This window comes from Oncorhynchus mykiss, chromosome 9 (assembly GCF_057628025.1).
Source record: "Oncorhynchus mykiss isolate SJ-2025 chromosome 9, ASM5762802v1, whole genome shotgun sequence".
Lineage (NCBI taxonomy): Eukaryota > Metazoa > Chordata > Actinopteri > Salmoniformes > Salmonidae > Oncorhynchus > Oncorhynchus mykiss.
In genome coordinates, this window is record NC_143030.1 from 19,915,574 (window position 1) to 19,936,291 (window position 20,718).

Here is a 20,718-nt window from a genome sequence, read left to right on the forward strand (position 1 = left end):
GGAGATGACACGGGCTAGTAAGTTGAAACTTTAAAGCCTATGTCTCTTTTCCTTTTACCTGTTTGCGGCGACGATGGAAAAGGGAGCCATGAGTATTGAGACACTCCCCTGCTATAATTTTACTGGAGAGGCCTGGAGGGTGCTGAAAATGGACTGTTAGGCTACATGTTAGGAGTTGTCACGAATAAGACAGCATTCTGTTGTATGTTACAAGCTGCTGATTATGTTAATGATGAAGTTCTACAGTCTGCTGTCATTTTAGCACTACTAACTTCCTGTTCACATGGTTCCTAATTCAAATGTCAATTTATGTTTCAAGCTCTATCACAGGTTTGTGCTTGGAAGTTTCTAACTATGTCATTGCATTGATGTCCCTTGTTTGATATGTTCAGCGTGTAAAGAATTGGGGAAACTAGCGACAGCATATGTCCATGAGTGCGTTCCAATAATCTCTCCTTCCTCCTGAAGCGTTCGCTACTCCCCACGAAATGTAAAGCATTGGATTGATGTACTTGGAGTGCCAGTCATTTTCTTTCAAATCCATGAAGGGAAGTGAACAAGTTCTCACTTCGGGAGAAAGATTATTGGGATGCAACCATTGTTTAAACAGAACTGAACAAATCAAATCAAATTTTATTTGGTCACATACACATATTTAGAAGATGTTATGGCGGGTGTAGCGAAATGCTTGTGTTCTTAGCTCCAACAGTGCAGTAATATCTAACAATTCACAACAATAGACACATCTAAAAGTAAAAGAATGGAATTAGGAAATATATAAATATTAGGACGAGCAATATCGGAGTGGCATTGATTAAAATACATTAGAATAGAATACATATGAAATACATATGAAATGAGTAAAAATGAGTAAAGCAGTATGTAAACATTATTAAAGTTAGCAGTGTTCCATCATTTAAGTGACCAGTGATTCCATGTCTATGTATATAGGGCAACAGCCTCTAAGGTGGAGGGTTGAGTAACCGGCTGGTACCAGTTTAATATTTGATAATGTTGTTGGTAATGTTACTCAGTATATTCACTATCTGACCTCATACTGTGCTTATGCAGTCTGTGTCCTTGCCTTTTGGCAGATCTTGTGTGGTCATGAGTAAGAAAGTAATTAACTTATATATAGCCTAATTAAAGGTACAGCAACAAAAGGCTCATGTTAAATCGTATTGGTTCCTCAAGTGCTGGTCAGGTTTCCTCATACCCTTCTATGAATGAACAGAACTGTTTCTCCTTGTTCTGGAAGTGGGTGTCTCTGACAGTGGACTGAGTGGATGTAGCAACTGAAAGCATTCATTAAACACAAGATGAGACAGTGATTAGAAACCACAAAGAAAGTGACAAATAATGCATACTCAGTTTTTAAAAATTCATTGCTTCTATTTGTGGACTTCGTGGTACATTCTCAGAATTGTTAGAGAAAGATAAGTCCTATTTTACAACTAACCTTATAAAAAATCTAAACAACGTGTAATTATCCTCCTGTTTGATCACAACACACAACCTTGCATAACTCAATCATAAACATACACTCAAGTTAGGATTGATTTGGTCATTAGAGAGCGGTCGGTCCCAGTCCTGCCTTAGTTCCAGTACTCTGTGGCCTCCACCCTCTGAGGCTGCCAGAACTCTGCTCCCTCGATTATCCGCTTGATCAGATTGGCTGAGGTGATCAACATGTGACCTGCCATCTGGAGGAGGGTGGAGGCCATGCGGAGGGCCTCTCTGAGAGAGAGAGAGAGAGAGAGAGAGAGAGACAGACAGACGGGAAGTGGGAAAGAGAGAGAGATCGTCACCTCAAACAGGTATCAGGTTAAGATAGGCTTTCAAGTTTCAACATGTACATTAATTTCACAGCACAACAGATTTTGTACCTTGTCAGCTCAGAGATTTGATCTTGCAACCTTTTGGTTATGAGTCCAACACTCTAACCACTAGGCTACGCTGCCAATAGGCTACGCTTGCCTCAAGTCTTCTTGGGTAAGACGCTACAAGTTTGGCACACCTACATTTGGGGAGTTTCTCCCATTCTTCTCTGCAGATCCTCTCAAGCTCTGTCAGGTTGGATGGGGAGTGTTGCTGCACAGCTATTTTCAGGTCTTTCCAGAGATGTTTGATCGGGTTCAAGTCTGGCTGGGCCACTCAAGAATATTCAGAGACTTGTCCCGAAGCCACTCCTGTGTTGTCTGGGCTGTGTGCTTAGAGTTGTTGTCCTGTTGGAATGTGAACATTTGCCCCAGTCTAAGGTCTTGAGCACTCTGGAGCAGATTTTCATCAAGGACCTCTCTGTACTTTTCTCCGTTCATCTTTTCTCCCAGTTCCTGCCGCTGAAAAACATACCCACAGCATGACGTTGCCACCACCATGCTTCACTGTAGGGATGGTGCCAGGTTTCCCCCAGATGTGATGCTTGGCATTCAGGCCAAAGAGTTCAATCTTGGATTCATCAGACCAGAGAATCTTGTTTCTCATCTGAGAGTCCTTTAGGTGCCTTTTGGCAAACTCCAAGCGGGATGTCATGTGCCTTTTACTGAGGAGTGGCTTCCGTCTGACCACTCTACCATAAAGGCCTGATTGGTGGAGTGTTGCAGAAATGGTTGTCTTTCTGGAAGGTTCTCCCATCTCCACAAAGGAACTCTGGGGCTCTGTCAGAGTGACCATCGGGTTCTTGGTCACTTCCCTGACCAAGGCCCTTCTCCCCCGATTGCTCAGTTTGGCCAGATGGCCAGCTCTATGAAGAGTCTTGGTTGTTCCAAACTTCTGCCATTTAAGAATGATGGAGGCCACTGAGTTGTTGGGGACCTTCAATGCTGCAGAAATGTTTTAGTACACTTCCCCAGATCTGTGCCTCGACACAGTCCTGTCTCGGAGCTCAACGGACAATTCCTTCGACCTCATGGCTTGGTTCTTTCTCTGACATGCATATAGACAGGTGTTAGCCTTTCCAAATCATGTCCAATCAATTGAATTTACCACAGGTGCTCCAATCAAGTTGTAGAAACATCTCAAGGATGATCAATGGAAACAGGATGCACCTTCGAGTCGCATAGCAAAGGGTCTAAATAGCAAAGGGTGTAAATAAGGTATTTCTGTTTTTTATTTTTAATCAATTTGCTAATTTCAAAAAAACGTTTTTTGTTTTGTCGTTATGGGGTATTGTGTGTAGATTAATGAGGATTAAAAAACAAACAATTTTAGAATAAGGCTGTATGGTAACAAAATGTGTACGAAGTCAAGTGGTCTGAATACTTTCCAAATGCACTGTACATCTCAGCAGGCTGGAGACGTCCTCCCATCCCCTTCCTCTCCACTTACCTGAGGACTTTTTTGGGCCCCAGACATTGGAAGTCAGCGCTGACGGAGTACCGGCCTGAGAAGGTGCCCTTCACATTCAGGGAGCCAAACACGTCCTTGGGGTTCTGCCGGTACAGGTCAAAGGTCACCCGGGCTATGTCTTTTCCTGTCCGCGACTGGTTAGGGTCCTGGCCTTTGGAGAGCACTGCACCCTGTGGGGTTAGAGTAAGATATGGGGCAAGGTGAGAGACAGCGACATGGTCGGTGTCACCGTGTAACCGAAACAGGAAAAACTCTGGGCATTTAATATTTTCCTGAACAGGGCCCATATCCACATAGTGACTCAGAGTAGAAGGGCTGATCCAGGATGAGCTTTGCCTTTCAGATCAGAATGAATAAGATTATATGGACAGATCCTAGATCAGCACTACTACTCTGAGATGCTTTGTGGATACGGGCTCAGGTCACGTGATAGGCCTAGAGGAAAAACTCAGGGCCCTACTCATCTCACTTGGCAGCAGACATGAGTGTATATACCTGCACATACTGTCCAATCACTAACACAGGTCAGACGAAACAAATGATAATGTCCAGATCACGACAGAGACAGACAGTGTCAAACCCACCGGAGGAGGTTTCCATGTCTGTCCAGGTTCCAGGGCCATGAGGACAGTGTTGTCGGGCAGATACATCAGGAAGTCTTCAGAGTCTACCACTGTCCCGTCCTCCTCACACACTAGCACTACAGCCAGACTGGACAGGCACAGCATCAGGGCCTGACACACCTGGGGAAGCAGCACAGAGAGACATGTTCAGAGGACAGACAGACACCATGTGGGTATTTTGTAGGCACAATTACATTCTCCTTTGGCATTCACTCCATGGTTCTTTGTAGCTCAGTCGGTAGAGCATGGCACGTCTAACGCCTGGGTAGTGGGTTTGATTCCTGGGACCACCCATAGGTAAAATAAGTGCATGCATGACTGTAAGTTGCTTTGGAATAAAGTGTCTGCTAAATGACATCTATTATTGTCCCAGATCTGGCCTTGCTTGGGTCGTCACTAATTACCACAGCCATAAAGTTATAAACGCCCCCTTACTCATAATACCCCCCACCCTTTTTATTTAGCTTATTTCATTTTTTTTTAAATCAACATGTCTGTCTTTCTCTCACCCTCTCTCTCAGCTCCTCCAGGGTAGCTGCTGTGACACCCTTCCTGGTGCCCCTGTCATGGGAACACACCCTGAATGGTCTCTGGGGGGCCGGGGCCAACGACCACACCCGCCTCGTCACAGACCTGTGGAGGAAAAGGAGGAAGAAGATGTTCACAAGGCCAAATACTGCCAGCTTGAGGTAGAATTTGCCTAACCTGGTCCGAGTTCTGTTTATGCTCTCTAACCAATGCCTACAGTCATTGACATTTTTCACGCTAACAGATCTGAATCAAGCTAGAAGTTGCCCTGTTCTTGGATCAGTTTACCCCACACACCAATCTTAACCTGAACCATGAAGAGGATATACAACCTGACCCTGTATCAGTGGTTTGGGACAACTTCTACCTATTCCCTAGTCCATAGATACACAGATAACACATTTGTACTGCACATAATTTCATTTGGCCTAGGAAAGCTACCATAAGATTATAGTGCAGAACAGATACAGTGATACAACTGTATCTATATGTTTAGATGTTAACTAGATATGTTGCTATGTTTTTCTAATGCGTTCTGTAATATTTACTACTGCTGCTGAGGTATAGTATCTCGTGGACAGACTACGTCATTCAGGATCTGACTAAATTGCCAAGATTTGAGTTCTTGGTTAACCGAGATTAGCTGAGGTATAATGTGCTTTAATAAGGGCCCGTGTGGGCTGAGAGGGATACAAAAAGAGATTGAGACTGATTGGAAGACAAAGACAGATCAATCCTAGCTTCATCTGGTGGAGACAGTGTCTGTTTGACAACAGAGGGTTGAAACAAGTATAGAAAACCATTACTATTCTAACTGCCAGTCCAACTTCAATTAAAGCCCTCAATGATATACGTTTTCCAGTGGTTTGTTGCCATTGTGCCTTCTTGACAAATCTCTTGGCACTCAACAGCGTACACCTTTACAAGTACAGTGATAGAGTATTATTAGAAAACTCAGAAAACTCAGATATAGAACAATTGATTGAAAAATGTACACAAAATGTGTGGGGGAAACATTATCCAGACACAGCTATTAGGAAGTAAATGTACTTGCTTTATTAATGATGATGTTGACTCCATATCCCACTCTCTTTCTTTCCTTCTCTCTCTTCTTTACCTCCTATTTTTCCTTGTGTTGTTTTGGTAGCGTTGGTGCTATGTCGACTCTGATTCTGAATGTGTCTGACCCAGCTAATTCTTTAGGACAGACTTTGCCCTGATGAATCAGATACAAGACACATAGGGCAAAGTTCTCTGTCTGTGTGTGTACATGCGTGTGTGAGAGAGAGCGAGTGAGAATTGAAATGAAATTGAATTTCATTGAGACAGAGGGAGAAAGAGAGAGAGAGAGAGAGAGAGAGAGAGAGAGAATAACACTGGCCTATATCATTGACTTCACCATGGCATTACATCTACACTTGGAACATTTTTTACATGATATCAGCACATACTTTTGATTTAATTTATCAGTGAAGTTAAGGTAATCATGAAGATTATTTCACAGAACAATGAGACAGATATTTCACTGGATGTATAAATATGAAGCCTCCGCTTGGAGTTTCCACTCATTAGCAAATAAGGTAGTGAGAGGAATCCCACTGGTGCAGTGGGAGAAGATGGAACGAGATCGATTTTGGCCTACATGCTACAAATATTGTCATCGATGAAACATTTGATCTCAATACAGTTTTTTTCTGTTCCCAAAACTAGAATCTGTTATGAACAGAGTGGACTACGTTTTGTAGACTTTAGACTTTGCCAAAGTTTTTAAAAATGGCGTTGTTTAGGAGCGCAAAGTAGGCGTTCCCTAACGGAAATATGCAGATGTTGGCTATAACGGGCCAATAGGATCTCGCTAGCTCGTGTTTGACTCTGTCCACCTCCTTGCTTGTTCTGCCCACTATGACTCATCTGTTCCCATTGGAAACAACAGACGGTGGTCTATCTTCATTTAGTTATACAATCTTTGATTATACATTAATTCAGACGTCACATCCAGCAAGTAGAGAAGGCGGGGGAAATGTGGTTTTGGAGAAAGAGATGGCGGAAGCTGATGTGGATCTTGAATCAGGGAGTAGCGTACAGTGCTGAGAATGTTCCTTATCTTGTAGCACTATGGGTTATTAATGAGGAGAAGCGGATCGGATTACCAATCTTGAAGAACCCATTTGAGATATCCAAATTGGTGGAGAAAGTGCTGGGTAAATTGAAGGCTGTGAGAATTACGAGAGGCATGTTTGTTTAGATTTAATGTATTTCTGAGGATCAGAAAGAACGTAGTCTTACCCGAATTGAAAAGTTTGACGTGTCTTCGGAACACGGCCCCGTTAAGGGGATAATACCTGGCGTCTCGTGGGAAGTCTGTTACAGAGTTGAAAAATATTCCTGGAGTGATTGAAGCACGTCGGATGAATCGTGGGTGTGGGTGTGTGTGTGTGGGGGGGCTCGTAAAGTCTCTGTATTTTTTTTATATGGAGTCTCTTCCCTACTCAAGTGCAGTTGGGGTATTTAAACTACAGGGCCGAGCATTTACCCCCAAGACCAATGCAGTGTGATCACTGTAAAGCTTTTGAACATGTTTCAATCAAGTGTTTGCAGAAGGGGAGATGTTACATTTTCATCACTTCTAAAACAATTTCCACATGTTGCAATTGTAGTGGGAACCATGAAGCTTCTTTTGAATGCCCGACCAGGGTAGAAGAGAATTTGGCCAAAATCCGGGTTTCCCAAAGCATTTCATATGCAGCGGCTGTTAAGTGTTCGAATGGTACTCCTAAAGACTCCATGGTGTCATGGTGGTGGATAGGCCTTTGCTGCAGGGGTTGCCTTTCACCAACAGGACCTATATGTTAAGAAGGTGGACTGTGTGGCCTTCATAGCTATGGTGATTAATGGCACTACCAAGGTGGAGAGGAAATTCCAGAAAATAGATATCATTGTGGATGCGGCAGAGCGGTTCCCGGGACTGAACTGAAAGACTTCTCGGCGGAGGAGTTGCATGGAGTATTGTCACCAGCCATATCACCCTCTCAGGTCCTAGAGTCTGAGAAGGGAAATATGGAGATTTGAAAGAAGGAAGTGGGAGTTTTAGGGCTCTATTTCACTTTCTTAGAGGAACAGGACTAATGAGGACAATTTAATGTAGTTAGGCCGTGACTGGCCTTACACTCCCAGTACAGTAGGTGGCGATGTATGCACCTTGAAAGTTGGATGCGATCCGCCAACCCAATCCTGAAGAAGAGAAAGCAGGAGAACCCAGCGTGTTTTTATGCCTAAAATTAACAAACTCTTATGACCAAAGTCAGTGTAATAGATACAGAATAGCAACCTCGAGCGTTGCATGTTTTCTGTTTGTATTGCTAGATAATCACTTGTTATTGTAACCTTGTCGTTAACTTATCCAGCAATCTCAGAAGATACGCTTTGTTAGCCTAGCTAGCTACAAAGTTGTCTACAAAGTTGGCTTGGGAAGTGAGCTAAAGCTAGCTAGCCATTCTAAGTATAAAAATCGACCTAAATTCGGACGGGACAATATGGCAACTAAGAAGCCATCTGAAATGGGTAATTACTTTAGTCTTTGGTTTCCAACAGTTTTCTCTTTGCACTTACAGCTCGTGAGCTAACACTAGGAGTAGCAATCATTAACTGCAAAGAAGCAGTAGGAAGCTATTGCCGGTTAGCCAGACCTAAACAAACAACCTGATGGTTGCCCCTAGCTAGCTATATCAGTACAGTAGCCAAATAGTCTCCTAAAACAAGACGGATAGTCACAATGTTAGTAAAAGCAAAGTGACATTGACAGTTTCCTAACAGTTTTGCAGCCAGTCAATACATGCGGGTGTCTTTATCAACCATTATATAATAAGGGCTTATAGAAAATGGCTGCTTACAACTACTTGAATTTGAAGTAAAGTAGTAATTAATTACACCCTAACTATCTTAAAGGGATAGTTCACCCAAATTACAAAAAATACCCAATGGTTACTTCCCCTTTAAAACAGCACCGTTACTATGGTTACTCCATGGATTTTCAGTATGAGGGAATCCACCCTAAAAAAGACGCAATAGTCTCTAAAATCCAGAATGTTGAATAAAATGATATTTACACTTACTTTACCGGTTGTACATGCTGGTGCTTTTGGCGGTAGGAGGTGGAGATAGGGTATCCACAGGAAAGTGTTGTTTACTTGACTTTTTTGCGGTGCCGATAGTCATGGGTCCAATATTAGCTTTTTTTTTGTGCATCATGTCCAAATCATCCAAGATGATCTAAAATTGATTGTGAAGCTCAACAAAGTCACTTATATGATTTAAACATGACGCTCAAAAAAGGCTAACAGCCAGTCACTCTTCTAGTACTGAGCGATTAACCGAAATGTATATTTTTTGTTTTTTAAACATCTAATTGACTGACTTCAGTTCAATTATTATAATTGTTTTTTCTTTTTCTGTGAGCTCAATGTGCACATTGCAGTTTCTGTAGAGATAAATCAGATCAAGCCTGAACTATGCGATGTAGTGGGGAGTTGTAGTTCCCAACTGGCCAATATTCTACATAATTTAATGCAGAAAATGTGGTCATTAACTACAATGACACAATCCCTTGCACGCCTACTCCGGTATGTTTCTCTTTTATGCCTGCTACGTTAGGTTAGTGTGGGGCAGAGAAGAGACAGAATGTGCGATCGAGAGGAATAAGAGAGCAGTTGCTTCGAGGTATCTTTACCTGGAAATGCATGATCTTGGCCTTATTTACTTTGAAGAACTACTAAAATAGTGATTTTTGTCAGACTGCATAGGCGGCAGCTCTATAGAGATGACGGCCACCCTCGAAGCAGCGTTACCCATGCAGAGCAAGGGGAATAACAACTCCAAGTCTCAGAGCGGGTGACGTTTGAAATGCTATTAGCACGCACCCCGCTAACTAGCTAGCCATTTCACATTGGTTACACCAGCCTAATCTCGGGAGTTGATAGGCTTGAAGTCATAAACAGCTGCTGGCAAACGCACGAAAGTGCTGTTTGAATGAATGCTTACGAGCCTGCTGCTGCCTACCATCACTCAGTCAGACTGCTCTATCAAATCATAGGCTTAGTTATAACATGATAACACACAGAAATACGGTTAATATGGTCGAATCCGGAAACCATCATCTCGAAAACAAGACGTTTATTCTTTCAGTGAAATACGGAACCGTTCCGTATTTTATCTAACAGGTGACAACCATAAGTCTAAATATTCCTGTTACATTGTACAACCTTCAATGTTATGTCATAATTACGTAAAGTTCTGGCAAATTAGGCGGCCCAAACTGTTGCATACACACTGACTCTGCGTTCAATGAACTCAATTTCACCTGGTTAATATTGCCTGCTAATCTGGATTTATTTTGGCTAAATATGCAGGTTTAAAAATATATACTTCTGTGTATTGATTTTAAGAAAGGCATTGATGTTTAGGTACACGTTGGAGCAACGATACGCACCGCATCGATTATATGCAATGCAGGACACGCTAGATAAACTAGTAATATCATCAAGCATTTTTTTATTTTTTTTTATTTTATTTTTTTTACCTTTATTTAACCAGGCAAGTCAGTTAAGAACAAATTCTTATTTTCAATGACGGCCTGGGAACAGTGGCTATGTGACTGCCTGTTCAGGGGCAGAACGACAGAACGACAGATTTGCAGAACGACAGATTTGTACCTTGTCAGCTCAGGGGTTTGAACTCGCAACCTTCCGGTTAATAGTCCAACGCTCTAACCACTAGGCTACCCTGCCGCCCCAGCATGTGTAGTTAACTAGTGATTATGATTGATGTGATTGTTTTTTTATAAGATAAGTTTAATGCTAGCTAGCAACTTACCTTGGCTTACTGCATTCGCTTAACAGGCAGTCTCCTCGTGGAGTGCAATGTAATCAGGTGGTTAGAGCATTGGACTAGTTAACTGTAAGGTTGCAAGATTGAATCCCCCGAGCTGACAAGGTAAAAATCTGTCCTTCTGCCCCTGAACGAGGCAGTTAACCCACCGTTCCTAGGCCGTCATTGAAAATAAGAATGTGTTCTTAACTAACTTGCCTAGTTAAATAAAGATTAAATAAAGGTGTACATTTTTTATTTTTTTAATATGGTGTCCAAAAATACCGATTTCCGATTGTTTTGAAAACTTGAAATCGGCCCTAATTAATCGGCCATTCTGATTAATCGGTCGACCTCTATAATATATACAACACCTGAAATAAGAATGAATAAGTGATAGGCAGTAATGGGATGTCACTACCGTCATGGGACTTTAATTTAAAGATTATTTTATCAAACCAACTGACCTCAAAAGGCACTATTTGCTCCGCGTTACTCTCCCCTCTCTATCCCCTCAGACATCTTCCTTTCCTTCTCCCCCCTACCCCTCCTGGCCCCTCCCATCCGGCTGGTTTCTGCTGCCATGTGGAAGGTGATGAAGCAACGCGATGTAATGCATTATGGGACGCTGGAGGAGTTTGTGACATCCTGCTGTGAGGCTGTCCCTGGCCTGCTCACATCTAGACACCAGGCCAAGCTGGCTCTGGGGCTGAGATCACGGGTGTGTGTGTGGAGGATGATATTGTTGACCCATGGCCATAAGTCTTTAGACAGTTCTGTTGTAGTAAAAATGGGTTGCATTCATTTGGCACCAAATGGTTGAAAACCTGAACTTGTCCAATAAGAAAAGCTCAATTTTGTTTTCCGTTGCGACTTAATGAATATCACCCTGTATGTGCTTCCACTGTCAGACTGTTCAGTCCTTAATTATCATGTCTCTGGCCATTTGTAGCTGATCTTAGAGCTGTGCAATGGCTCAGACCCACCAGATCCAACGGTTATCCTTACCCAGCTGGAAAGGATCCGTGCTCCCAACCCGTCCTCTGCCCTGGTGAGTGACAGTCAGTTCTCTGTACTGCAAGATGGGTGTGGTATTTGAATGGTCTTTCATCACTTCACTGCTTTGTACCCTAGGAATGATTTTGTGAGAAATACAGTATGTTTGCTGTAAGTGATGTCTCTGCATGCCTATGTTGCAGAAAAAGGATGTGAAGATTGAAACAGCAGTGACCAACCTCCGGGACCTGGTTGAAAGCTTTCTGAAAGACCCCACAGAGAGAGAACTATTCTACAAGGTCAGACTGGCTTTGTTTTGTTTGACTCAGCAGCTTTTCGGGGCGGCAGGTAGCCCAGCTGTTAGAGAGGCAAGCCAGCAACAGGTGGGCTGTCCTGTCGAATCCCGGGGCCGACCGAAAATATCAGTCATGAAGTGAGCTGGCCAACCGGAGGGTTGCTGGTATCAAATCCTAGATTGCATTGTCTACTGTTGTGCCCTTGAGCAAGCCACTTAACCCCCCCACAACAACAGCTCCCCGGGCACCCAGTGTGGCAGCCCCCCACACCTCTCCACCCAAAACACTATGTACAGTGCCTTGCGAAAGTATTCGGCCCCCTTGAACTTTGCGACCTTTTGCCACATTTCAGGCTTCAAACATAAAGATATAAAACTGTATTTTTTTGTGAAGAATCAACAACAAGTGGGACACAATCATGAAGTGGAACGACATTTATTGGATATTTCAAACTTTTTTAACAAATCAAAAACTGAAAAATTGGGCGTGCAAAATTATTCAGCCCCCTTAAGTTAATACTTTGTAGCGCCACCTTTTGCTGCGATTACAGCTGTAAGTCGCTTGGGGTATGTCTCTATCAGTTTTGCACATCGAGAGACTGACATTTTTTCCCATTCCTCCTTGCAAAACAGCTCGAGCTCAGTGAGGTTGGATGGAGAGCATTTGTGAACAGCAGTTTTCAGTTCTTTCCACAGATTCTCGATTGGATTCAGGTCTGGACTTTGACTTGGCCATTCTAACACCTGGATATGTTTATTTTTGAACCATTCCATTGTAGATTTTGCTTTATGTTTTGGATCATTGTCTTGTTGGAAGACAAATCTCCGTCCCAGTGTCAGGTCATTTGCAGACTCCATCAGGTTCTTCCAGAATGGTCCTGTATTTGGCTCCATCCATCTTCCCATCAATTGTAACCATCTTCCCTGTCCCTGCTGAAGAAAAGCAGGCCCAAACCATGATGCTGCCACCACCATGTTTGACAGTGGAGATGGTGTGTTCAGGGTGATGAGCTGTGTTGCTTTTACGCCAAACATAACGTTTTGCATTGTTGCCAAAAATTTCAATTTTGGTTTCATCTGACCAGAGCACCTTCTTCCACATGTTTGGTGTGTCTCCCAGGTGGCTTGTGGCAAACTTTAAACAACACTTTTTATGGATATCTTTAAGAAATGGCTTTCTTCTTGCCACTCTTCCATAAAGGCCAGATTTGTGCAATATACGACTGATTGTTGTCCTATGGACAGAGTCTCCCACCTCAGCTGTAGATCTCTGCAGTTCATCCAGAGTGATCATGGGCCTCTTGGCTGCATCTCTGATCAGTCTTCTCCTTGTATGAGCTGAAAGTTTAGAGGGACGGCCAGGTCTTGGTAGATTTGCAGTGGTCTGATACTTCTTCCATTTCAATATTATTGCTTGCACAGTGCTCCTTGGGATGTTTAAAGCTTGGGAAATCTTTTTGTATCCAAATCCGGCTTTAATCCGGCTTTAAACTTTTAAACTTTCACAACAGTATCTCGGACCTGCCTGGTGTGTTCCTTGTTCTTCATGATGCTCTCTGCACTTTTAACGGACCTCTGAGACTATCACAGTGCAGGTGCATTTATACGGAGACTTGATTACACACAGGTGGATTGTATTGTATTCGCAAAGTTCAAGGGGGCCGAATACTTTCGCAAGGCACTGTATGTGTGTCTTTTAGGGGGGTTGGGTTGAAACAGGAAGTAATATTTTGGTTGGACCTTGTGCGTAATTGAACAATAACTTTATCTTAATTAGAGACAGTCACTGTAGCCTCATACTACCATCCTGGTCTCGCAAGCTTACATTCTGTTTCGCTATGGTCGTACGAGGCTACATCCACTGAGGAAATCTCAAATTCTCTGTCCCAATCTCGTCTACCCCATACAGGTGGAGTTTCTGTCAGAGTATGGGCCTCAGTTTGACCAGGAGCTGGAGAAACTGCTGTGGGAGTTCCTGCTCCGACTGGACCAGCTTCTCCCTGTGCCCAACCTGGCTCAGACGGTGTCGTGGCTCACTGCTGCCCCTCCTGTCCTGGAGGAGTGTGCGCAGGCTGCCTCCCAACCCCAGCTCCTGAGGACCCTGCTCCAGCACCAGATCTGCCTGGGACACCTGGATTCTGCAGGTGGGTCTACATAGGGTGCGTTCCAGGCCGACTACATTGCAGTCGCGAGCCAGATTTCACAACGCCTGGGATAGATTTTTAACATATCGACTAACCTCATTTCTTTTGTTACCTCCTATCAGCTTCTCTCTCTCCGTGTATGGGCGACTACCTCCTCTCATCACTCTCCCTCCCTCCCTCTGGAAGAGTGCAGCAAAGCGTCAAATCAAGATCTAAGCCTGCCTTGGTTTCCACCCCAAGCCCTCTGTCTTTAACCCCATTAACCGATTACAGACAAACGAACTTGTCATTGCCCGTCGCACCTGTGATTGGCGGGATTTTTAACGAAGACCTTCCAGTCATGGCTTCAGCCAATAAGAGGGCAAGAACTTTCCAGGAAGACGTTGTTATCCAATCGGTTTCAAGAGATGTGGAGGAGGACGCTGAGTCAACGGAGAGGTCCAAATATACATGGGTCAAAAGCAGAGAAGAGGAATCCGAAGAGGACGAGGAGATCATGGTCATGAGAAGAGGGAGGAAGAGGAGGAGTGTGAGAGACAGAGGGAGTGAAAGAGTGCTCAGGAGAGGGCGTGGGGGGGAGTTTGTTAGAGATGGAGAGGAGGATATGACGAGCGGTAGAGATGGAGAGACTGAGAGAGACCTTCTTAGGGACTGTTTGGTCCAGTTGGGGATCGCAAACCTCAAGGTTCCGGAAGACCATCGCCTCTATTCTTACATCACAGCCTGTCTCCTCAACAAACCCAGGGTGCTCATCCCCCGACTGACTTCAACAGACATCCCTGCTCTTTTGAAGTCACAACCTCCTTCCTGAGCAACGGGACACCAACAGCAGGGGTAGGGAGCTCTCAATGGGGACAGAGGCCCAAGTTGCCGGCGATAACGGCATGTCAGCTTCCTTCGACCTGGCAACGGAAGTTGAGTGACAGGTCATTGACCCTAGATATGGGGCTTCCAGCATCAGCTGACAAAGAGTAAGAGAAATACAGGTGCTGATTTAAACAACCAAGGATACTTTCCTATACTAGCCTGGTTGCCAGATCTGGCTGTGCTTTCTTTTGTAAAATGATGTTGTTCATTCATCGTTCCATACGTTCATCATCTCATACATGTAAGTGGAATGATGGCACACAACTGTAATTGTTTAAATCAGCAACGGATCGAGCAATCAGGCTAGTCAAATACCCACTAGTACTACAGTTTTTTTAGTTTTTAAATTGCTTTTATGCTATTTTCACAAGTATGTGGTGAATTTTCGAAAGGCTTCGTACAAAACTTCGAACTGGTAACACTTGTAACGCAGAAAGTCTCATATTCAAAACTTCATTCTACGTTCATTTTGAAGAAAACTTTCACCACACAAGGTGATACACCTTGAATTTCTCTCCCCCACCTCATCCCATTTTTCCCTTGACATGGCGGAGACTCTCACTTGAACCTTTTAATCTTGGTTTTGGCCCACCAGCTTCAAACAGCTGTACAAAAATAAATATATGTGTATATATATATATATATATATGTTTTGTTATTGAAAATGTCAGTGATTTAGATGGTACAATGATTCCCTAAACTATTCGCTGCTTGTTTTCTCACATAAACTGGAATTGAATTGATTTCTACATTGGCCCCTTGACCAGATTTCCACTATATAACAGCCACAAAGTCAAAACGGCTTTCCCATTTTGATAACAGATGCTGCTTCGGGAGAAATCAAAAGGCGAATATCACAGCCAATCACAACACTGGCGGGTAAGTAGTACTGAGAAACACTGTCATTCCACCATTACTGCAGATATATTATGGACTCCAAAATATACATTTATTGTGAAGTACCATGAACATTGCCAAAACGCAACACTATGATCTCTTCTCAATTGAGTTATTTTAACTACCAGTTAATCCAATATCAGAAACTGCAAGACACATGTTTGAAAATTGACCTTTGAATGTAATATGCTACAAGTGTGATTGAAGATGTCTTTCACGACCGTTGATGAAAAAAAAACGGATGTATTGTTCAGATCTCATTACAACATAGGTGTACAACAGTGCTAGTGTCAACAAAATGCATGTTGTGCTTTACTGGCTTAAAGTAGAGGAGCGATTTTCTGCACCATTTCTCGTTTTGTTAGAAATATTAACGTGTTGAACTCCAAACTGTCTATTCAATCAACTAACATACAGCTCTGACAAACATTCATATTCCACAAGACATTCAACCAGAGCTCTCTTCACTGTCCCTAAAGTCAAAACGAACTCAAAGCAATGCCCAGTAGTACTGTATATAGAGCCATGATAGCATGGAACTCCCTGCCATCTCTAATCACTCAAGCAAGCTGCAAAATTTGCTTTAAAAAAAAAAGAATAAAACTGCACACTGCCTCTGACCTAAATAGCTGGTAGCATCTCCCTTCCGAGCACCTCTGGTGCTTGGGGTAAAGATAAGATGTGTCCTTGGCATTAGGATATTGGGACCTGCTTAGAGAAAGCAATGGTAAAGCAAAGCCTCAGTAGAGTAAGGACTGCAGTTTCCTCTATTGCCGCAGGGTCGGTAAAGGGACCTGTTCTGTTTACTCGTTTATATAAATAATATTGGTCTATGTATTAAATCCTGTCATATTCATACAGTTCATACGGTTATGTACGCCATTGCACTGACTTGTATCAAGCTATGATAGAGCTGCATTCTGATTTTGTTGCATTACAGAAAGCCCTTGTTGATTTAAAACTTGGACTTAATGCGGGCCAAATGAAATCTGTTCTTTAATTCACTGATACATTTCTGATGGTCTACATATTCACTCTTTGGATGGCTCGTATCATCAAGTGGGTTCCCGCCTATAAATATCTGAGCGTCTGGATTGATAAATATCTGAGCGTCTGGATTGATAAATATCTGAGCGTCTGGATTGATAAATATCTGAGCGTCTGAATTGATAAATATCTGAGCGTCTGGATTGATAAATATCTGAGCGTCTGGATTGATAAATATCTGAGCGTCTGGATTGATAAATATCTGAGCGTCTGGATTGATAAATATCTGAGCGTCTGGATTGATAAATATCTGAGCGTCTGGATTGATAAATATCTGAGCGTCTGGATTGATAAATATCTGAGCGTCTGGATTGATAAATATCTGAGCGTCTGGGTTGATAAATATCTGAGCGTCTGGGTTGATAAATATCTGAGCGTCTGGATTGATAAATATCTGAGCGTCTGGGTTGATAAATATCTGAGCGTCTGGATTGATAAATATCTGAGCGTCTGGATTGATAAATATCTGAGCGTCTGGGTTGATAAATATCTGAGCGTCTGGATTGATAAATATCTGAGCGTCTGGATTGATAAATATCTGAGCGTCTGGATTGATAAATATCTGAGCGTCTGGGTTGATAAATATCTGAGCGTCTGGGTTGATAAATATCTGAGCGTCTGGGTTGATAAATATCTGAGCGTCTGGATTGATAAATATCTGAGCGTCTGGGTTGATAAATATCTGAGCGTCTGGGTTGATAAATATCTGAGCGTCTGGATTGATAAATATCTGAGCGTCTGGGTTGATAAATATCTGAGCGTCTGGATTGATAAATATCTGAGCGTCTGGATTGATAAATATCTGAGCGTCTGGATTGATAAATATCTGAGCGTCTGGGTTGATAAATATCTGAGCGTCTGGGTTGATAAATATCTGAGCGTCTGGATTGATAAATATCTGAGCGTCTGGGTTGATAAATATCTGAGCGTCTGGGTTGATAAATATCTGAGCGTCTGGATTGATAAATATCTGAGCGTCTGGATTGATAAATATCTGAGCGTCTGGATTGATAAATATCTGAGCGTCTGGATTGATAAATATCTGAGCGTCTGGGTTGATAAATATCTGAGCGTCTGGGTTGATAAATATCTGAGCGTCTGGATTGATAAATATCTGAGCGTCTGGATTGATAAATATCTGAGCGTCTGGATTGATAAATATCTGAGCGTCTGGATTGATAAATATCTGAGCGTCTGGATTGATAAATATCTGAGCGTCTGGATTGATAAATATCTGAGCGTCTGGATTGATAAATATCTGAGCGTCTGAATTGATAAATATCTGAGCGTCTGGATTGATAAATATCTGAGCGTCTGAATTGATAAATATCTGAGCGTCTGGATTGATAAATATCTGAGCGTCTGGATTGATAAATATCTGAGCGTCTGGGTTGATAAATATCTGAGCGTCTGGATTGATAAATATCTGAGCGTCTGGATTGATAAATATCTGAGCGTCTGGATTGATAAATATCTGAGCGTCTGGGTTGATAAATATCTGAGCGTCTGGATTGATAAATATCTGAGCGTCTGGATTGATAAATATCTGAGCGTCTGGATTGATAAATATCTGAGCGTCTGGATTGATAAATATCTGAGCGTCTGGATTGATAAATATCTGAGCGTCTGGATTGATAAATATCTGAGCGTCTGGATTGATAAATATCTGAGCGTCTGGGTTGATAAATATCTGAGCGTCTGGATTGATAAATATCTGAGCGTCTGGATTGATAAATATCTGAGCGTCTGGATTGATAAATATCTGAGCGTCTGGATTGATAAATATCTGAGCGTCTGGGTTGATAAATATCTGAGCGTCTGGATTGATAAATATCTGAGCGTCTGGATTGATAAATATCTGAGCGTCTGGATTGATAAATATCTGAGCGTCTGGATTGATAAATATCTGAGCGTCTGGGTTGATAAATATCTGAGCGTCTGGGTTGATAAATATCTGAGCGTCTGGATTGATAAATATCTGAGCGTCTGGGTTGATAAATATCTGAGCGTCTGGATTGATAAATATCTGAGCGTCTGGGTTGATAAATATCTGAGCGTCTGGATTGATAAATATCTGAGCGTCTGGATTGATAAATATCTGAGCGTCTGGGTTGATAAATATCTGAGCGTCTGGATTGATAAATATCTGAGCGTCTGGGTTGATAAATATCTGAGCGTCTGGGTTGATAAATATCTGAGCGTCTGGATTGATAAATATCTGAGCGTCTGGATTGATAAATATCTGAGCGTCTGGATTGATAAATATCTGAGCGTCTGGATTGATAAATATCTGAGCGTCTGGATTGATAAATATCTGAGCGTCTGGATTGATAAATATCTGAGCGTCTGGATTGATAAATATCTGAGCGTCTGGATTGATAAATATCTGAGCGTCTGGATTGATAAATATCTGAGCGTCTGGGTTGATAAATATCTGAGCGTCTGGATTGATAAATATCTGAGCGTCTGGATTGATAAATATCTGAGCGTCTGGATTGATAAATATCTGAGCGTCTGGATTGATAAATATCTGAGCGTCTGGGTTGATAAATATCTGAGCGTCTGGATTGATAAATATCTGAGCGTCTGGATTGATAAATATCTTTAACGTTTAAAAATACATTTTAAAAAAACGTATAGATGCGCTACACAAAGAGCTAAGATTTAAAGGGGCTTCTTTTTAGAAATTGCATATTGTACAGTCTCTGCCAGTTCTTGACTATGGTGACACCATTTACCAGAATGCAGCAGCCACTACTCTTAAACCATCGAATGCAGTCTACCATAGCGCCCTTCGCTTTATTACAGGTGAGGCTTTTTTAATACTCATCACTGCATCCTGTATCAGAAGGTCGGCAGGACCTTGGTTGGTTAATTCTTTGAGGTCCCACTTGTCTCTTGTATTTTACCAAATTTTTCTCCAAATTTCAATTATTTTCACGATCCGGTTGTGTGAGAGCCTGGGATCGATAGGGCAGTTTAAAACTAAGTGTGCAATTGCTTTAATGAGCTATTATAACTTGTTAAAATAGCCTGATGTGTTGTTTTGATTACATTTTTGTCCCCAGGGCACGGTGGCTGAGGTGAAAGCCTCAGTGGGAGCCAAGGACCTTAGGTGAAACTCCCATCTGGTTCAGTTTATATGAGCAGGAGCCTGGCGGCTCCATCTGATTCACAGGGATCTTGTTCATTTCATGAGCAGGTCCAAGGCCTTGTAAATACCTCAGATAACCCTTCATGGGCGGTAGACTGTAACACGTTACACTGTACCTCAACCCTTCATGGGCGGTACACTGTACCTCAGGATAACCCTTCATGGGCGGTACACTGTACCTCAGGATAACCCTTCATGGGCGGTAGACTGTACCTCAGATAACCCTTCATGGGCGGTAGACTGTACCTCAGATAACCCTTCATGGGCGGTACACTGTACCTCAGATGACCCTTCATGGGCGGTAGACTAACAAGGCTCAAGGAATGTAGCTCATTCTGAGCAGGGGTGACGGAAGCGAAGTGAAGCCTGTATGTCTGTTTAGTTCATTTTATTTTCTGGGGTGAAGGACAATAGGTGGAGGAGCCCTGTATGAACGGACATAAGTGTAACTGTCTTGGAATGTTTCATTTTACCTAATGGTAACTAACAAAAGGCCTACAAGTTTAAGAGATGACATGTTACCATAAGAAACCCATTGCGGGTAGTAACTGTAAAACGTCTATACTTTACCCCAGGATACCCATTACAAGAGGTGCTATAGAAACAAGGTAGCGTTATTCACGTCAGGGAAATTTATCAAAAAGTATCAGCCTATTTGCAACGCACCTTATTATTGTATTTTTGTTTTCATGGTTTGCACATGATTATGAAAGTGTATGTAATTCTGTCCTTGTGATGCACTTGTCTATTAATGTTCTGTGTCTTTTGTGTGGACCCCAGGAAGAGTAGCTGCTGCTTTAGTAGTAGCTAATGAGGATCCGAATAAAATACCCTGAAAAGTACTACTGTAATCACATGGAAGAAACAATGTTTAGCATACCACTAGTTTGCATCAAGCCTGACTTGAGAATTTTGGTCATACTTTAGGTTTTCATTGACATCACAGTGAATATCCTC

General features: G+C 42.4%; 2 protein-coding genes across 8 annotated transcripts; one reads left to right on the top strand and one right to left on the bottom strand.

Annotated features, from left to right (window-relative positions):
- Positions 1-613: 613 nt before the first annotated feature.
- On the bottom strand, positions 614-6,934 carry cideb (cell death inducing DFFA like effector b). Of its 2 annotated transcripts, none has more exons than XM_090183704.1 (5): positions 6,786-6,934; positions 4,481-4,604; positions 3,933-4,091; positions 3,328-3,518; positions 614-1,737 (listed from the first exon to the last, which is right to left on the bottom strand). In XM_090183704.1, exons 3-5 carry the CDS (start codon positions 4,074-4,076, stop codon positions 1,596-1,598), a joined length of 477 nt encoding a protein of 158 aa, XP_090039830.1. In that variant the 5' UTR covers positions 4,077-4,091; positions 4,481-4,604; positions 6,786-6,934; the 3' UTR covers positions 614-1,595. The 2 variants fall into 2 exon arrangements, with proteins under 2 accessions (XP_090039830.1, XP_021470604.1); XM_021614929.3 differs by lacking the exon at positions 6,786-6,934 and adding an exon at positions 5,554-5,600.
- Positions 6,394-20,603, top strand: LOC110531630 (TERF1 (TRF1)-interacting nuclear factor 2). Of its 6 annotated transcripts, none has more exons than XM_090183698.1 (8): positions 6,395-6,700; positions 10,880-11,082; positions 11,314-11,412; positions 11,561-11,656; positions 13,562-13,796; positions 13,919-14,782; positions 15,486-15,542; positions 19,676-20,603. In XM_090183698.1, exons 1-6 carry the CDS (start codon positions 6,520-6,522, stop codon positions 14,605-14,607), a joined length of 1,503 nt encoding a protein of 500 aa, XP_090039824.1. In that variant the 5' UTR covers positions 6,395-6,519; the 3' UTR covers positions 14,608-14,782; positions 15,486-15,542; positions 19,676-20,603. The 6 variants fall into 6 exon arrangements, with proteins under 6 accessions (XP_036843364.1, XP_090039824.1, XP_090039825.1 ...); XM_090183699.1 differs by having other exon boundaries at positions 13,919-14,767; XM_090183700.1 differs by lacking the exon at positions 6,395-6,700 and adding an exon at positions 6,931-8,060.
- Positions 20,604-20,718: the final 115 nt, after the last annotated feature.